Source organism: Muscardinus avellanarius (genome assembly GCF_963383645.1).
Source record: "Muscardinus avellanarius genome assembly, chromosome: 21".
Classification (NCBI taxonomy): domain Eukaryota; kingdom Metazoa; phylum Chordata; class Mammalia; order Rodentia; family Gliridae; genus Muscardinus; species Muscardinus avellanarius.
The window spans coordinates 3,196,987-3,216,127 of NC_137807.1; the positions used below are offsets into that span (position 1 = coordinate 3,196,987).

The window sequence follows — 19,141 nt, forward strand, 5'->3', positions numbered from 1 at the left end:
TATTTCAAAACCCTTTTCTCTGGAAGCCTGGCCTCTGAAGAAAGAATTTTCACTTTGCACGAGCGCCAAGGTTCGCTTGTTTCTCGCCCTGTGACTGACGGCAAGACCCAGACCACGGCCAAGCTTGGGCGGCCGCCTGGCTGCCGTCCATCACAGGGCGTGACCTCTGCCTCCCTCTCAGCCCTTACCCTGGAAGGTCAGCATTGCCTAAACCAGCTTCTGTCTTTTTTTTCTTTCTTGGTGGTGCTAAGAATTGAACTCAGGGACATTTTACCTCCGAGCCACACACCGGCCCCTTTTTCTTTCTTTCTTTTTTATTATTATTTTTTTTTATGGCACTGGGGATTGAACCCAGAGGCGTTCTACCTCTGAGCTAAACCCTCAGTCTGATTTTATTTCTTTTTTTTTTTTCTTTGTTGTTGTTGTTACTTGTTTTTGGTTGTTCTGGGGATGGAACCCAGGGACAGTCTACCTCTGAGCTACACCCCCAGCCCTATTTTTATCTTTATTTTCAAACAGGCTCTCACTAATTCGCTGAGCCTGTCTTTGAACCTAAGATCTTCCTGTCTCAGCCTCCCACATACCGGATTACAAGCATGCGCCAAGATGCCCGGCTTTTATTTCTTATTTGGAAACAGGGTCTCACTAAGTTGAGGAGGGCCTCGCCAAGTTGTCGAGGCTGAATTTGAACCTGTGATCCTCCTGTCTCAGCCTCCCAAGTACTGGAATTAAAAGCATGTGCTACCAATGCCTGGCCTTTATTTCTTTCTTTCTTTTGAAACAGGGTCTCACTAGGTTGCCGAGAGTGTCACCGAGTTGCTAAAGGCGTCCTCGAGCCTGTGATCCTCCTGTTTCAGTCTCACGAGTACCGAGGTTACAGGTATGTGCACCACACCCTGATTCCTATTTGTAAATTTTGAAACAGGATCTCATTAAGTTGCTGAAGGGGCTTGCTGAGTTGCCAAGCCTGGCTTTGAACCTGTGATCCTCCTGTCTCAGCCTCCCAAGTGCTGAGATTACTGGCGTGCACCACCGCCCCTGGCCAGAACCTGTTAATGGTATGATATCTGGTTGCAGGTGGCGCTGAATTCCAATGTCAGAGAAGAGCAGAAAGGCAGCCCATGGCCTCTGGGTGTTTGCTGAGTGCCCAGCGGCAGATGCCTGGGATCTATGGGGGACAGCACATTTATATAGCAAATATTTACTGGGTCTCACATATCAACACAAATAAAAAGGTCCCTTTCTTTTTAATCATTTCTGGCACTGGAGATTGAGCCCAGGGGCATTTTACCTCTGACTACACCCCGAACCCTATTTTATTTTTATTTTTTATTATTATTATTTTTTTGGTGGTACTGGGGTTCCTGGAAGCCCTTCTACCTCCGGGCTACACTCCCAGACCTATTTTATATTTTTTTATTTGGGAACAGGGTCTCTTAAGCCAGCGAGGCTGGCTCCAAACCTGTGCAATCTTCCTGACTCCGCCTCCCAAGCACGGGGATTACAAGCGTGCGCCACCACGCCTGGCTTTTTTACTTTTATTTTGAAACAGAGTCTTGCTAGTTTGCTGAGAGCCTCACTTCTTGCTGAGGCTGTCCTTGAACCTTCAATTCCCAAGTACTGGGATTACAGGAGTGTGCCACCACATTCGGCTGCTAAGGAAATTTTGAGCTGGAGTGTGTGTGTGTGTGTGTGTGTGTGTGTGTGTGTGTGTGTGTGTGTGTGTGTGTAGAGCTGGGGGTGGAGCCCAGGGCCTTGTGCATGCCAGAGAAATATTCTACCGCTGAGCTATGCCCCCAGCTCAGAGACAGTAAGCTTTAACCCTACAAGGAGCCGCTGAACACTTCTTCTACATAAAAAAGAAAATCAGCAAATCAGTGGTCAGGCATGGTGGCACATGCCTGTAATCCCAGTACCTGGGAGGCTGAGAAATGAGGATTGCAGGTTTGAGGACAGCCTCTGCAAGTATTGAGACTCTCATCCTCCTAGTGAGACCCTGTTCCAAAATTAAAAAAAAAAAAAAAAAAAATAGGGCTGAGGGTGTAGCCTGGCGGTAGAATTGCCCTGGGTTGAATCTCCAGTATCACACACTCAAAAAGAATAAAAATAATCAAGCCGGGCGTGGTGGTGCACGCTTGTAGCCCCAGCATTCGGGAGGCTGAGACAGAAGGATGGCGGTTCACGGACAGCCTCAGCTACTTACTGAGACCCTCTGCAACTCAGTGAGACCCGGTTTCAAAGTAAAGAATAAAAAATAGGGCTGGGGGTGGAGCTTGGAGACAGAAGGTAGAATGTCCCTGGGTTCCATCCCCGGCACCACACACACAAATCATCATCTTCTTCGTCGTCGTCGTCAGGCCGGCCGCAGACCAGATGGTCGGTGTCCTCTGCTCCCGCCCAGGCTCAGGCCCACCCTCTCTCCCCGAAGGGAGCCACTGTCCGCCAGTTTGGACATTTCCTGGCCTTCCAGGGCAGTCAAAGCAACAGGCACGCACTCAGGGCTCACAGCAGCAGAGACGCGCTCGCCCGGGGTCCCGGCGGCCATGGGGCCGGTCCAGGTGTCCACGGGGCTCCCGAAGAGGAAGCCGCATCCCCTTCCGGCTCCTGGTGGCTCCTGGTGGCTCCTGGCAGCCTTTGCGGGCTGTGGCATCACTTCAGCCTCAGCGCCTCGCGCCCCCCCCCCCTTGCTCTGGACACAGGGCCTCACCCTGCCGCCCCTTGGCCTCCAGCTCTGCGCTCCAGGGACCCTCCTGCCTCAGCCTTCTGAGTGGCTGGGACCGCGGCTGCTGCGGCGGGCCTGCGTGCCTCTATTATAAGGATGTGCGTCACCCTGGCTAATCCGGATGATCTGCTCCAGAGATCCTATCTTGAGCCGCACCTCTGTTCCCCAATAAGAGCACACACCCCGTTCCAGGGTGCTTATTTCTCGGTTTTCTTCTGCACATCCGTATGAATGCATAGAAAGTATATGTTCTGAGCCCGGCCTGGTGGCGTATGCCTGGGATCCCAGTACTTGGGAGGCTGAGATAGGAGGATCTCAGGTTTGAGGCCAGCTTCAGCAAGTAGTGAGGCTCTCATCCACCTACCCAGACAAAAGTTTCCAAATTAAAAAAAAAAAAATTGTTTGGGCTGGGGATGTACCTTGGAGGTAGAATGCCCCTGGGTTCAATCCCCAGTGCCCCCCCCCCCAGCACAATGTATATAATACCAAAGTAGAAAAAATTTTAAGGATTTTAATTCTTCTCTTGCCAGGTGTGTGCCTACCTGTAATCCTAGTACTTGGGAGGCTGAGAAGGACAGCCTCAGTAACTTTGTGAGACCCTAACCCAAAATAAAAACTACGTCCCCGGCCCTATTTTATTTATCTTTTATTATTATTTTTACGGTACTGGGGATAGAACCCATGGCCATCCTACCTCTGAGAAACACCCCCTGCCGTAGTTTTTATTCTTTGTTTCTGGGGAGGGTCTCACTGAGTTGCAAAGGGCCTCACTAGGTAGCTGAGGCTGTTGGCGAACCTCCATCCTCCTGTGTCAGCCTCCCAAATGCTGGGATGACAAGTGTGTAACACCATGCCCGGCTAGTTTTTATTTATCACTTTTTCGCGATCTGGGTCCGAACCCCAGGGGCATTCTACCTCTGAGCTACACCCCCAGACCTATTTGTAACTCTTTATTTTGAATCAGGGTCTCACTAAGTGGTGGAGGGGGGCCTCGCTAAGTAGCTGGCCATTGGGACCCACGCATTCGACCTCCGAGCTACACCCCCGGCCTGATTTTTTTATTCTTTATTTAGAAACCGGCCCTCACTGAGTAGCTGAGACTGTGAACCGCGATCCTCGGGTCTCGGCCTCCCGAGGGCTGGGGTGACGAGCGTGCCCACCGCCTGGGAGTCATGCTCTTCTTCTGAAGCAAGGTCTCCTGGGTGTTGGGACCCCTGCAGAGTGGCTGGGGCTGGCCTCGAACCTGCCATCTTCTGCCTCCAGTCCCCGCGCCCGGCGTGCGTGGCCGGCTGTCTTGGGCTCAGCCCTCTAGAGCCCCCGGCGAGACCACCCTGGAGGCCTCGTGGCGGCTCCTTCGGCCGCCCGCCCGGCCTGGCTCGTCCCAGCTGTGGGCGTGGGGGGGTGCGGCCACATCCGCGCGCCCCCATTGGTGCGGAGGCGGCGGGAGGCGGGGCTTCCTCCCTGCCGGGCCTGGCCGTGGTCAGCCGCGGGCTCCCCGGGGCCGAGGAGGGCCAGAGACGCCCTGCCAGGGTGGGGAGAGGCCCCACGCCCCCTGGCCTGATGGGCTCGGCCGGGGCCAGCCGCGTGACCAGCAGCACGGGCCTCTCATCTTTCCTCCTGGCTCGGCCGGCCCATGGCCCACTCCCCTGCTAGGACTCAGCCAAAGCACTTTTATTATTTTTATTTTTAATTTTAGCGGGGAGTGCAGGATATCAAACCCACAGGCATTCTCTTTCTTTCTTTCTTTCTTTCTTTCTTTCTTTCTTTCTTTCTGTGTACTGGGGATTGAACCCAGGGCCATTCTACCTCTGAGCCACACCGCCCCCAGACCTATTTATTATTATTTATTTAGAAACAGGTTGCGGAGGGCCTCACTAAGTAGTTGAGACCGTGAACCGCGATCCTCTTGTCTGGGCCTCCCAAATGCTGGGATGACAAGCGTGCGCCACTCCATCCGGCCTCCACTCAACTTTAAGACCACGGCCTCTGGCCACGTCTTCGCTCCCAGCTTGGCTTCGGGCAGCGGAGAGCCTCCCGCTCTACCCTCTGTGTCCGGAACTGGACGCAGGAGTTGTGCTAATGGCCGGCGTGGGAGCCCCTGGACCCTCGTCACTGGTGGCTTCAGATCGCCAGACCAAAACACCAGGAAGAAGACCGCGGCCAAGAGGGCGGCAGCCCTGGGGGAGGCCCAGGAGAAGCGGCCCCTGGCCATGGGTGAGCCTCCAATGCCCCGGACAGCAAGTTGTGACATTCGACTCCTAATGGCTTAAGCCACCATGCCGGTTGCTGTGCATTTGACCACGCGCCAGGGTGTATTACAGTTGATCCTCCTCTCAGAAAGACCTGTTTTGTTGTTTTTTTGTTTTTTCCTGGAATCGGGGATTGAGCTCATTCTACCTCTGAGTTACACTCTCAGCCTTTTGTTTATTTGGAAACAGGATCTTGCCGATTTCCCAAGGTTGGCCTCAAACCTGAGCCCCTCCTGCCTCGGTCTCCCGAGTACTGGGTTTCCAAGCGTGGGTCGCCATGTCTGGCTTTAAAAGCTTAATTTTAAGTGTTCCTTGCAGCAGCAGAGACTTTAAGGTTGAGAGTCCATTGGCCAGAAAAACAGCTGACTTATTTCCTTCCTTCCTTCCTTTCTTCTGTGGAATCGAACCCAGGGGCATTCTACTTCCAAGCTACAGCCACCCTTTCTGTGTTTTTCTGTGGTACTGGGGATGGAACCAGGGGCATTCTACCTCTGAGCTACACCCCCTGCCCTACTTTTTATTCTTTATTTTGAAACAGGGTCTCACTGAGTTGTAGAGGGCCTCGCTAAGTAGCCGAGGCTGTCCACGAACCACCCGCAAACCACTGTGATCCTCCTGTCTCAGCCTCCCGAATGCTGGGATTACAAGCGGGCGCCAGCACGCCCGGTTTACCATGTTAGGTTTCTCAGGGCTCGCTGCTCAAGGCGGATGCTTTATTTTATATCCGCTTCATCTTAGCATCGTGGTCCTTATTTTTGTATGTACAAAGAATTCTCATGCTTTAAGCCGGGCGTGGTGGGGTACACCTGTAATCCCAGTACTTGGGAGGCTGAGACAGGAGGATCCCAGGTTCGCGGCCAGCCTCAGCTACTTAGTGAGGCCCTCTGCAACTGAGACCCTATTTCAAAATAAAGAATGAAAAGAAGCCGGGCAGGTTTGAGACCAGCTTCTGCAACTTAGACTCTCATCAACCTAGGGAGACTCTGTTTCAAAATAAACAAACAAACAAACAAACAACAATAAATCCAAAGGGCTGTGGGCTGAGGGTGTAGCTTGGAGGTAGAATGCCTCTGGGTTAAACCCACAGGGCTAAAAAAAATCCCCCAAACCCAACAACAACAACCCCCCAAAACCCCAGAATCATTATCATGCTTTCAGAAGAGTGAGGATGATCAGAGTGGTATGGTGCCCGCCACGTAGACCGTTCTCATGTCCTCTGGTGTCTACCTTGTGCTGGGCCTCCTAGCTTCCAGAACCATAAGAAATAAATCTCGGCTGGGTGTGGTGGCGCACGCTCGTCATCCCAGCACTTGGGAGGCTGAGTCAGGAGGATCGCGGTTCGCGGACAGCCTCAGCTACTTAGCGAGGCCCTCTGCAACTCAGTGAGACCCTATTTGAAAATAAAGAATAAAAAATAGTGTCGAGGGTGTGGCTCGGAGGTAAAATGCCCCTGGGTTCCATCCCTAGCACCACTCAAAAATAAAGAAACCTCTGTTGGCTACAAACCACCCAGCATTAATTATTCTGTTAGAGGCGTCCAAAGGAGACTGGGACAAGAGTCTCACCTGAGGAGCCGGAGGGGCGCCCAGCACAGCCATCCTCAGAGCAGGTCCCTTCCTGTTCCCCGCTGAAACCTTCCACAGGTCTCATGGCTCCAGGGTCAAAGCCGAGGTCTCCTCTGGGCCCCAGGCCCCAGGTGAGCTTGGCCAGCTTTCTTGTTGACTCTCAGTATCTGGGGAAGAAGCTCCCTAATCTCACCCAACAGGAAGAGTTGCTCCCGCCTCGGGGCCTGAACACAGCCCTTCCTTCTGCCTGGAGACATTCCCCCAGGTACCCGAGAACAAATGCCATTTTCTTTTTCTTTTCCCCCCTTTCCTCTTTGTGGCCCTGGGGATTGAACCCAGGGCGCATTCCACCTCTGAGCTACACCCCCAGCCCTATTTTATTTCTTATTTAGAAACAAGGTCTTGCTAAGTTGAGGAAGGTCTCACTCGACTGCTGAAGCCGGCCGTGAACCTGTTATTCTCCTGTCTCAGCCTCCCCAGTACCGGGGTTCTAAGCTCCAGGCACCATTCTTGGCCTGATCTCCTTATTTGAATGGAAGTGCCCCTCTTCCTAGATTTTCTTCCCTTCCCAGGCTTTCTAGCCACACACTTCACCCCTTTGAGCACACCGCAGTGATATCATGGGCATTATGTGTAGAGCTGAGTCTTTTATTACTATTTTTTTGCGGTCCTGGTAATTGAGCCCAGAGTCAGTCTATCTCTGAGCTACACGCCCAGCCCTATTTTTTATTCTTTATTTGAAATGGGGTCTCAGTAGGTTGCTGAGTCTTACAAGTTCCCAAGGGTGGTTTTGAAACTGCGATCTTTCCGTCTCAGCCTCCCAATCGACGCGCCACCTGCCCGGCGCGTCGATTCTATTATACTGAGCCACTGTGGCTTGTCTCTGCACACCGGGTGTTTGTGGACTCCCCATCCGCGGCCTCACACCTGTCTCTGTGCCTGCTACAGCGCATGCGCTCAGAAAACGGCTGCAGAGGGAGGGGTCACCGCGGACCAGGACCCTATTCATTCAAACCTCTGGTCTGATTTCCCAGGCAAGCGCTGGCTTTCATTTTTTTTTTTTGGGGGGGGGAGGGGTTACCGGGGATTGAACCCAGGGGCTTCTACCTTCAATAATAATAATAATAATAATAATAATAATAGTAATTATTATTATTATTAGAGCCGGGGAGGGGCTCACGCTTGTCATTCCAGCATTTGGGAGGCTGAGATAGGAGGATCACAGTTCGCGGACAGCCTCAGCTACTTAGCGAGGCCCTCTGCAACTCAGTGAGACCCGGTTTCAGAATAAAGAATAAAAAATAGGGCAGGGGGTGGAGATCGGGGGTCGAATGCCCCTGGGTTCCATCCCCAGACCCGCAAAAAAAAAAAAAATTATTAGTAGTAGTATTAGTATTAGTACTGGGGCTGGTACTCGGGGACATTCTACCTCCGAGCTACATCCCCGCCCTATTTTATTCTTTTTATTTGGAAACAGGGTCTCACGAAGTAACTGAGGCTGGCTGCTAGTGGCGATGCCCCGGCCTCAGCCTCCCCACCGCGCCGGGCTCCCCGAGCACCGAGCACTCCTTTTCCAGGCGGAGGGTTACAGCGGAGGCGCGAGGGGCGTGGCCTCGGCGGGGGCGTGGCCCGGTGGGCGTGGCCAGCGGGGTCGGCGCGGGCGGCGGCGCCGGCTCAGCCTCAGTCTCGGTCTCGCCGCCGCCCGGCGCAGCCATGTCCAAGCCCGAGCGGCCCGGGCGCGAGGAGATCATGGAGTGCCGGGTGATGTGGGAGCCCGACAGCAAGAAGAACACGCAGATGGACCGCTTCCGCGCCGCCGCGGCCGCCGCCAGCGGCCTGGCGCTGGGTGAGTGCGGGAAGGAGGGTCTCCGTGGGGTCCGCGGTCCTGCGCAGAGGCTGGCCCGGGCGGAGGAGCCATCTGCCCGAGGGCCTCCTCCTTTTCTATTGGGGATCGAACCCTCCGAGCTACACTCACAGCCTCTTTTTAAATTTAGAAACAAGGTCTTAGTAAGCTGCGAGGGTCTCAGGAGGTGGCCCAGGTTGGCCTCCGGGCGCCGCCTCCCCAAGGGCTGGGGTGACAGGTGTGGCCGCCACGCCCGGTAGGTTTGCGCCACCGCGTGGCTCACACGGGTCCGTCTCCAGGGGACCCAGGGGGCCCAGGGCATGGCGGCCTCCGGGCCCGTGGGGTTTGTGGCCCCATCCACGGGGCAGCATCCCCGCTGGTCGGCCTGCCCCGGCCCAGGTCGGCCCTCTCGTGGTGGCAGCGCCCATGGGGATGCCCTCCTGGGCACTGGGACTCAGGCGCGGGACAGGGCCTCTGGACAGGTGCTGCCTGGGCCTGGGCTTCTTCCCCGGGGGGCTCGGCCCTGCTGCTTGCATGCTGGGGTCAGCCCTGCCCCCCAGGTGTTCCAATTTCAGGACCTGGGAGGGTGTTCAGCTAGGAGAATGCCTTTGGGATTGGCTGGGTCCCTTCCCCTCCTGTCAAATTCCAGCCCCCAAAACCTAATGGCCCTGGCTCAGAAGCCGCCTGTCAGGCTGTGGGTGGGTAGAGACCCCTTTTCTAGGTGAGGAGCTTTTTTTTTTTTTTTTTGGAGGGGGGAGGAGCAGGTAACGAGGATTGAACCCACAGGCGATTTATCTCTGAGCCACACTTTCCCCCCAGACCAGTTATATTTCTTATTTGGAAACAGGGTCTCACGTAATTGGCTGAGGCTGGCCTGGAACCTGCGATCCTCCTACCTCAGCCTCCCCAGCACGGGGCTTACAGGTGTGCGGCACCACGCCCCGCTTCTGGGTGAGAAACTTTGAACTCACTCTTTCCTGGGCTGCAGCCAGCTGGGTTTGTCAGACTGCCTGCTTCTACCTTACCCCAGGTGTCCTTAGGGATTTATTTAACTTCCTTCCTTCCTTTCAGCATCCCCAGGGAGGGACACCAGCTGTTTTTTAATTTTTTTTCCAGTACTGGGGATGGAACCAGGGCTATTCTACCTCCGAGTTACATCCCCAGCGCTATTTTTTATTCTTTATTTTGAAACAGGGTCTCACTGAGTTGCCGAGGGTCCCACTAGGTAGCTGAGGCTGGCCGCGAACCTGCGATCCTCCTGTCTCAGCCTCCCAAGTACTGGGATGACAGGCGTGCGCCGCCGCAGTCTGGAGGCCCAGGTCTGATGCTGCCAGTCCTAGGCTCAGTGATTCCTTGGCGACCGTGGACTTGCAGAGCGCCCCGGGCCGCCCACAGCGTGGGGGTACGTCCTTGGGCTTCTGCCTTGCCTCACCTGGAGACGGGTGTGCGTCTGGTCACTTCGGGCTCCCGGGCAGCGGCTGGTCAGTTAGAGTGTGTTGCATTCTTGCAGAAGGGCCTTGGCCTCCAGGAATCTCCAGGAGGCGGCGCTGGGGCATGATGTGTTCTGCCTCTTCTTCTTGTTTGTGGAACTGGAAATTTAGGGATGGAACCCAGGGGCATTCTACCTCCGAGCTATACTCCCAGCCTTATTTTATTTTATTATTCTTTTGGTAGTACTGGGGGTGGAACCCAGAGGCTTTCTACCTCCGGGCTACACTCCCAGACCTATTTATTACTTTATTTGGAAACAGGGTCTCACTAAGTTGCCGAGAGCCTCACTCAGTAGCTGAGGCTGGCTTCGAACCCGCGCGATCCTCCTGTCTCCGCCTCCCAAGCGCGGGGATTACAAGCGTGCCCACCACGCCCGGCCCAGCCTTATATTCTTAATCTTTTATTTTTTTGAAACAGGGTCTCCCTGAGTTGCAAAGGGCCTCGCTAAGTAGCTGAGGCTGTCTGCGTGCTCTACGCCTGACTATTTTTATTTTTTGAATAAAAAATTTTTTATTATTAATTTTTATTATTATTAATTTTTATTATTATTAATTTTTTAATTATTAATAAAAATACTTTTTGAAAAAAAAAACGAGGCTGTTCGGGGTCTCGCTGAGTTGCGGAGCCTGGCCTTCTGTCATGGGTGTTGGGAAGAGCTGGCGGGAAGGAGTCGTGAGAATTCCCAGCTGGGCCTCCTCTGCCTGGGACTACCCGCTTCTGTGTCCTCCCTCCTTGGGGCACAAAGACTGGTGGCCCCTGGGCCACATTTGGTCTGTACATCATCCTCCCTCCCTGTGTCTCAAAGTTGGGAGGAAGCCACCGGGCGTGGTGGCGCACGCTTGTAATCCCAGCGCTTGGGAGGCTGACACAGGAGGATCGCGCAGGTTCGAAGCCAGCCTCAGCTACTGAGTGAGGCTCTTAGCCACTTAGTGAGACCCTGTTTCCAAATAAAGTATATAAAAAAAAATACGCCTGGGAGTATAGCCTAGAGGTAGAAAAGCCTCTGGGTTCCATCCCCAGTACCACCAAAGTTGGGAGGAATCTAGGTGTGGGGGTGCACGCCTGGAACCCGAGGACTTGGGAGGCTGAGACAGGAGGATCGCAGCTTCAAGGACAGCCTCAGCAAGTAGTGAGACTGTCAGCAACCTAGGGAGACCCTGTCTCAAAATAAAAATAAGATTGGGTAGGGGTGTAGGTTGGCAGCAGAATGCCCCGGGCTCAATCTGCAGTCACAACACACACACACACACACACACACACACACACTTGGAGGGTTGGAGAGACAGGAGCTGCAGGGCCTGTCAGTCCAGAGCTGTTTCCCAGAGGCCCTGCTCACCGCCCACGTGGCCTCCCTCCCGGGCTCCACGGACCAGAGCAGCTCAGTGGCGCCGTGGGGTGTCTCGCCTGATCTTTGGAGGGGCAGCGCCCAGGACGGCCCTGCCGGCGGCTTCTCTCTGTGAGCCCTTCCACAGCTCCTTGTATGTTTCGTTCAGTCTGTCCTTAGGGCAAGTATCAGTATGTTCTTTTTATGAAGGGGAAACTGAGGCACATAAGAGCTGCCTTCAGGGCACCCGGTTGGCGCGGAGGATTTGCCCACTGTGGTAGCGCATGCCGGCAATCCTGGTGTTGCTCCCAACTGACACAGGGGCATCGCAGGTTCAAAGCCATCTTCAGCAACTTAGGGAGACCCTGCTTCAAAATAAAAAACTAAAAGCCGGCCGCGGTGGGGTACGCTTCTAATCCCAGTACTTGGGAGGCCGAGACAGGAGCAGCCCAGGCTGGAAGCCAGCCTTGATGACTTAGTGAGGCCCTGCTCCCAAATAATCAAATAAAAAGGGCTGAGGGTGTAGTTCAAAGCTAGAACGCCCCGAGTTCAATCCCCAGTGCCACAAAGACAAACAAAAAAAGCCAAGTGTGGTGGCACTCTTGGAATCCCAGCCTTCGGGAGGCTGAGACAGGAGGATCGGGGTTCGCGGACAGCCTCAGCCACTTAGTGAGGCCCTCCGCAACTCAGTGAGACCCAGTTTCAAAATAAAGAATAAAAAATAGGGCTGGGGGTGTAGCTCGGAGGTCGAATGCCCCTGGGTTCCATCCCTAGTAACACACACACACACACACACACACACACACACACACACACAGAAATAAGGCCTGAGGGTATAGCCCAGGGGTAGAAGGCCCTGGGTTCAAGCCCCAACACACACACACACACACACACACACACACACACACACACACACACACACACGGCTGAGGGTGTACTTTGGAGGTAGAATTCCCCTGGCTTCAATCCCCAGCAGCAAATAAACAAGCAAATGAATTAATAATAAGTTAATAAGACTGGGGCTAGCTCACAAGTAGACTGCCCTGGATTCAAGCCCCGGCACACACACAGAAGGCTGGGGGCGCAGCTCGGAGGTAGAATGCCCCTCAGTTCCACCCCGGTGTCAGGCTGGTGAGCAAACTGCGGGGCCTCCCAGCAGCCTCCCTGGAGCAGGGGCCGCTATCCCCACGTTAGAGACAGGCCGAGGCTGAGGCTGAGCCGAGCAGCCCGCTGCAGGCCCCTCACCCAGGGGCGATCAGGAGCTGAGACTCTACCAGGCTAACTCCTCTACAGCCTGGGGGAGCCGTGGCCTTCAGTGGACAATTTTGAGGTGACCCCAGAGGGAGCCTGAGGGCCACGGAGGTGGAGTGGCCTGCCCGAGGTCCCCGGGCAGAGCTCCTGGTGTCGGGGCTGGCCGCAGCTTTCCCTGGAATTTCCCCTGTGCCCTTGATCTGCCCTGGAGGAGGTGTGGGCGTCTTTGCTGCGCGCACAATGCCAGTTTTTCCAGCTCCGCGACCTGGAGTCCCCGTAGTGGCCCCCTGGGAGAGGGGCGTTGCGAGAGGCCCGGTCCTCTCCCCTGGGCTCCGGGCTTCTGCAGCTGGGAGAGCTGAGCGTGCTTTCGTGCCCCGGCCGGTGCCCCAGGTTGGCCCACTCTACTGCTCCGGAGCCCAGCATGAGCCAGGGCCGGTTAGCTAATCCAGCACGCCCTCAGCCAGGTCTGACAGCGGAGTCAAGTTTCCCCGCAGGAGTTAAATCCGTTTCTGTATAACACTTCCAGTTCATCTCAATGGCAGGGAAAAGCAGGTAAAAAAACCTTTTTTTAGCCAAGCGTGGTGGCGCACACTTGTAATCCCAGCATTCGGGAGGCTGGGACAGGAGGATCGCGGTTCGCGGACAGCCTCGGCTACTTAGTGAGGCCCTCTGCAACTCAGTGAGACCCTGTTTCCAAATAAAGAATAAAAAATAGGGCTGGGGGTGTAGAATGTCCCTGGGTTCCATCTCTAGTACCGCAAAACAAAAAACAAAAATATCCCCCTTTTTTTTGTGGCACTAGGGATTGAACCCAAGGATGTTGTACAGCTGAGCTATACCGCAACTGGATTTTTTTCTTTTCAATACTGACACAGGGTCTCAGCTGGGCGTGATGGCGCACGCTTGTAATCCCAGTACTTGGGAGGCTGAGACAGGAAGATTGCAAGTTTGCGGCCAGCTTCTGCTACTTAGGGAGGCCCCCCTCCACCACTTAGTGAGACCCTGTTGCAAAATAAAGAATAAAAAATAGGGCTAGGGGTGTAGCTTGGAGGTAGAATGCCCCTGGGTTTAATCCCCAGTAACACACACACACACACACACACACACACACACACACAAGAAACACGGTCTCATTAAGTTGCTGAGGGTCTAGCTAAATTGCTGAGGCTGACCTCAAACTTGTGGCCTTCCTCTTTCAGCCTCCCGGCACCCGGGGTTACAGATGTGTATCAGCACGCCTAGCTGTAAAGTAGTTTTTCACTTAACTGGGCAAGATATGAAACTAGAGACTACAGGAGATTTTTTCTTTCTGAATTTGGAAATGTGTATGAATATTCTGCTAAAAACATGTTCACCAGGCGTGATGGCGCACACCTGTAACCCTAGAACTTGGGAGGCTGAGACAGGAAGATCGCAGGCTCAAGGCCAGCCTCAGCAACTTAGCGAACCCTTAGCAATTTAATGACACCCTGTTTTAAAATCAAAATAATTCTTTTTTAAAAAAGGGGCTTGGGAGCCAGGCGCGGTGGCGCACGCTCGTCGTCCCGGCACTCGGGAGGCTGAGACAGGAGGATCGCGGTTCGCGGACAGCCTCGGCTACTTAGGCCCTCTGCCACTCAGAGAGGTCCTGTTTCAAAATAAAGAATTAAAAATAGGGCCGGGGATGTAGCTCAGAGATAGAATGCCCCTGGGTTGCATCCCCAGTACCGCAAGAAAAAGAAGGGGGTTTGGGGTACATGTTAGAGGTAGAAAGCTCCTGGGTTCAATCCCCAGTACAAAAACTAACAAAATAGCACATTGAGATGAAAAAAACCCAGAGAGGGGCGGAGACGCTCCTAAAGCCCAGGGCGAGCGCCCGGTGCGAGCAGTGCTCACTTGTGCCAACCCTTCCTGCAGGAACCTTCTGGAAGAAACAAAGGCGGCGCTGTTTCCCTGGCCGCCTCTGCAGGGAAGGCGGGTGGCTGAGCTGTTCTGAATTTTGGATCCTATGAATGTGTCCCTTATTCAGAAGTTAGAATAAGTTACCCAACCCCGATCCCCGGCACCGTGCTGGCAGAAGGCCCTCTGAAAGCCGGCCACTTTGGCCTTCTGCGTTCAGATCGACTGGACGCAGGCTTCTGAGGTTTTGAGATCTGAGACGAGGAAGCTCCCGGTGTCTGCTCATACTTACGTCAGCGCCTGCGGGTGGCAGGTTCGAGGCCGGCCTCCGCAAGTAACTCAGCAACCTAGTGAGATCCTGTTTCCAAATAAAAATAAAATAGGGCTGGGGGTGGAGCTGGAGGTAGAAGGCCCCTGGGCTCCATCCCGAAAAACAAGCCGAGCTCCTTCTGCGGGCAGACCACCTTCCTGGTGACCGCCCGGCCTCCCTCCAGAGCGCGCTGAGCCGAGCACTTCTCCTCTGATTCTAGACAATTACGACGACCTGTACCACTGGTCGGTGGAGTCCTACGCCGACTTCTGGGCGGAATTCTGGAAGTTCAGCGGCATCATCTTCTCGCGCACGTACGACGAGGTGAGTGGCGCCCGTTTTTAATGCTGTGTTTCAAAGGGAAACCTTAATTTGGGCCATGCTGAATCGTATCTACTTTTATTTATTTATTTATTTTTTTGGTGCTGCGGATCGAACCCTGAATTCTCTCCGAGCTACACCCTCAGCCCATTTTTTTATTCTTTATTTTATTTTATTTTATTTCTTTATCTGGTACTGGGGTTCCTGGAAACCCTTATAACTCTGGGCTAGACTCCCAGAACTATTTTTATTTGGAAACAGGGTCTCTTTTTTTTTTTTTTTTTGGTGGTACTGGGGATGGAACCCAGGGGCCCTCTACCTCTGGGCTACACTCCCAGGCCTATTTTATATTTTATTTGGAGACAGGGTCTCTTAAGCCAGCTGAGGCTGGCTTTGAACCTGCACGATCCTCGTGTCTCAGCCTCCCAAGCACAGGGATTACAAGCGTGCGCCACCACACCTGGCTGAAACAGGGTCTCTTAAGCCAGCGAGGCTGGCTTTGAACCTGCGCGATCCTCCTGTCTCCGCCTCCCAAGCCCGGGGATTGCCAGTGTGCGCCACCACGCCTGGCTTTATTCTTTATTTTGAAACCGGGTCTCACTGAGTTGCAGAGGGCCTCGCTAAGTAGCTGAGGCTGTCCGCGAACCGCGATCCTCCTCCCCAGTGCTGGGATGACGAGCGTGCGCCACCACGCCGACTCCTCTCATAGTTTTTGGTGTGTCTGGGTGGAGCCTGGCATGTGGTCCTGTAATTATGTGCTTTTTTCTCAGCAACTGTCCTGAATCAATATTTGTTGAAAGACTAAATTACCTGGGAGGGTGGTTTTTTCTTGGCACGATTTTTTTCTGTTCCGTTTCAAGCCTTTAAGGCAGTTGCAGGATTATCTTGTAAAATTATTATTTTTTTTTTTTTTTGGTGCTGAGGAGTTGAAACTCAGAGGCCTTCTACCTTCAAGCTATACTCCCAGGCCTATTTTTCATTCTTTGTTTTGAAACAGAATCTCACTAAGTTGCATACAGCTTCACAAATAGCTGAGGCTGTCCACAAACCTGAGATCCTCCTGTCTCAGCCTCCCAAGTACTGGGCTCACAGGCGTGCGCCACCGCGCCCGGCTTCCCTTGGCATTCATTTCTTCGTTGGGTTTCAAGCCTTCAGGGCAGCCTTGGGCAGTGAGTTGCCGGCTTCCCTGGAGGCCGATCACGCCCATCACCGCCGGCCCGGAGCCTGTGTTTATGTCTCCGTTGGTAGCTCGCTGTTTTTTGCAGGTTGTGGACACGTCCAAAAGCATCGCAGATGTCCCCGAGTGGTTCAGGGGCAGCCGCCTCAACTATGCGGAAAACCTCCTGCAGCACAAGGAGAATGACAGAGTCGCCCTTTACGTCGCAAGTGAGTCCCGGCGGTGACACTCTCCTCCGCCACTCCCCAGAGGCGCAGACCTGTGGCCGACACGCCTGGCGCGCGTGTCTGGAGAGGCTCCGGAGGATTCCACGCAATCCGTTCTTGCCTTTCACCGGGGAGGGGAGAGGACCAGTCCTGGCTTCGGTAATGGAACCCAGGGGCATTCGACCTCCGAGCTACACTCCTAGGCCTATTCTTTTATTCTTTATTTTGAAAGAAGGTCTCACTAAGTTGCCAAGGGCCTCACTAAGTAGCTGAGGCTGTCCCCTAACCGCGATCCTCCTGTCTCAGCCTCCCGAATGCTGAGATTACAGACGTGTGCTACCACGCCCGGCTCATATTTTATTTTTTTACTTCAAGACAGAGCCTTGCTAAGTAGCTGAGGCTGGCCTCACACCTACGATTCTCCTGTCTCAGTCTCCCAAATACTGGGATTATAGGCGTGCGCCACCGTGCCCGGCCTAGTAAATATTTACTTATTTTTGAGATGAGGTCTCGCTAAGTGGTCAAGGCTGGCCTCAGAGTCTCAGTCCTCCTGCCTTGGCCTCTCCAGGAGATGGTGGTGATGTGGGAGAATACACGTTTTCAAACTCTGTACACTGTAGACTAACAATCAGCACATTCCATTATATATAGACTTTTTTTTGGTGGTTCTGGGGTTCCCGGAAGCCCTTCTACCTCCAGGCTACACTCCCAGACCTATTTTTTTTGGAAACAGGGTCTCTTAAGCCAGCGCGGCTGGCTCTGAACCAGCGCGATCCTCCTGTCTCAGCCTCCCAAGCGCGGGGATTACAAGGGTGTGCCACTATGCCCGGCTATATAGATGTTTTAAATAATAACTGGGGTGGGTGGAGAGAGGAATCCTCCCTCACTCGGGCAGAAAGAAGGGCAGCGGCCAGCGCCATATCTGTAGTGTGTGTTCAAATACGTTTTTGTCACCATGGGATTATTGAAAATCATCACCCGCCAGATGATAGCAGAGTGGATGAAGAGACAGGCCTTCCAGAAATCATGTTCCCAGGATTTTTTTTTTAAGTGCGTTTTTCAGTCATTATCTGGAGAGAAACAAGCAGCTGTGTCTCTTAACAAAGAGGTTTAATAGGTGCTAGAAAAGAAGGGAGGAATTGAAGTGAACGATGCCCGTCTCGGCGCCAGCCACACAAAACCGAGCCCCATAAGGCGAAGCCGGTGTCCCCGCCTGCCAGCCACGGCCCAAGGCAGCGCGCTCGGTAATGAGGGTCCCAGGCGTGCGCCACCGCGCCTGGCTGAGGACACTCCATCAACTTTGTGCTGCTGTGGCCAAGACCGAGCGAGAACAACCTATAAAACCGGAGGGTCGGGGCTTCAGTTCAGAGGTCTCAGTGCATGGCTGCGGCTCCCAGACAGAGACACCACTGTGCCAGGGTGTGCGGCGACAGCACGGACACTGACAGAGGAGGAGACAGGGAGAGGGGGAGAGAGACAGACAGAGAGATTGACAGTGAGACAGAAAGAGAGAGAGAGAGGAAGGGAGAGAGGGAGGGAGGGAAGCCGGGCATGGTGGTGCACGCTCCTCATCCCAGCATTTGGGAGGCTGGGACAGGAGGATCGTGGTTCGCAGCCAGCCTCAGCTGCTTAGTGCGGTCCTCTGCAACTCAGTGAGACCCGGTTTCAAGATAAAGACTAAAAAGTAGGGCTTGGAGGTACAATGCCCCTGGGCCTATTCCCAAGACCACAAAGAACAAAAAGAATTGGGCTGGGGAAGTCGTTTGGAGGTAGAATGCCCCTGGGTTCCATCCCCGCCAGTACTGTAAAAAAAAAAGGAGAGAAAAAGAGAGACAAAGACAAAGAAAGAGACAGAGGAAAGAAAGAGAAAGGCAGAGAAAGTGTTAGAAAGACGCGAGTGCTGCCGGGCGTGGTGGGCACGCTTGTAATCCCCGCGCTTGGGAGGCAGAGACAGGAGGATCGCGCAGGTTCGAAGCCAGCCGCGCGCGCTGGCTTAGGAGACCCTGTTTCTAAATTAAAAAAAAAAAAAAGTAAAAATAGGTCTGGGAGTGTAGCCTGGAGGTAGAAGGGCTTCCAGGAACCCCAGTACCACCAAAAAAAAAAAAAAAAAAAAAAAAAAAAAAAGATAGGAGTGCTCGTAAATACACACACGCGTGCACACACACGTGGGGGGGGCAATTAGTCCCCATCCCACCCGGCCCCGCCCCCTGGTCCAGCGGCCAGGAGGGATGCTCTCCGCGCCCTGGGTTCCTTGCCACCCCCGCACCGTGCTCCGTCGCTCACGCTTTTGGGGGACACCGCACCCGCGGACCCTAACTGCCTTCCATGAGGGGCCTCACAGCAGCGGCGCCTTTTCTCTCCCCAGGAGAAGGCAGAGAGGACATCGCCAAGGTGACTTTTGAGGAGTTGCGGCAGCGGGTGGCCTCGTTGGCGGCCGCCATGCGGAAGATGGGCGTGGAGAAGGGAGACCGCGTGGTCGGTCAGTGGCCTGGGGCTCGCGGGCTTTGGGGGAGGCCGGGGAGGTGCGGGCGGCCTCCGGCATCTCTGCGGCCTGGACGCTCCCCGCGAGGGAGAAAGGAGACCGAGCTGGGGAATCGTGGGCAGAGCGCCCTGTTTGTGAAGCGAAAATTCTCGTTGGTGTCCAGAGCCTGAGACAGTGCCAGGGCACCCAGGGTGTGCAGTTGAGCTTGGTGGGTGCAGTAACCGAGGTGTGGTTAGGACTCAGCCCTGCAGAGCAGGAGGGTACGGGGGAGTGTGGGCAGGTGCCCAGTGCCATCCCAGAAAGCCTTCCTACCCTCGCCAAC

At 54.2% G+C, this 19,141-nt stretch overlaps 1 protein-coding gene across 2 annotated transcripts in view; it reads left to right on the forward strand.

The window, feature by feature from the left end:
- Positions 1-8,249: 8,249 nt before the first annotated feature.
- AACS (acetoacetyl-CoA synthetase) overlaps positions 8,250-19,141 on the forward strand; it is a gene marked incomplete at both ends in the record, with an annotated part of 30,892 nt that continues 20,000 nt past the window's right edge. For both annotated transcript variants that reach the window (XM_080717851.1, XM_080717852.1), the window contains 4 exons: positions 8,250-8,382; positions 14,854-14,957; positions 16,220-16,340; positions 18,703-18,816. In XM_080717851.1, coding sequence (XP_080573977.1) covers positions 8,250-8,382; positions 14,854-14,957; positions 16,220-16,340; positions 18,703-18,816 — 472 coding nt within the window. The remainder of the gene's footprint in view (positions 8,383-14,853; positions 14,958-16,219; positions 16,341-18,702; positions 18,817-19,141) is intronic.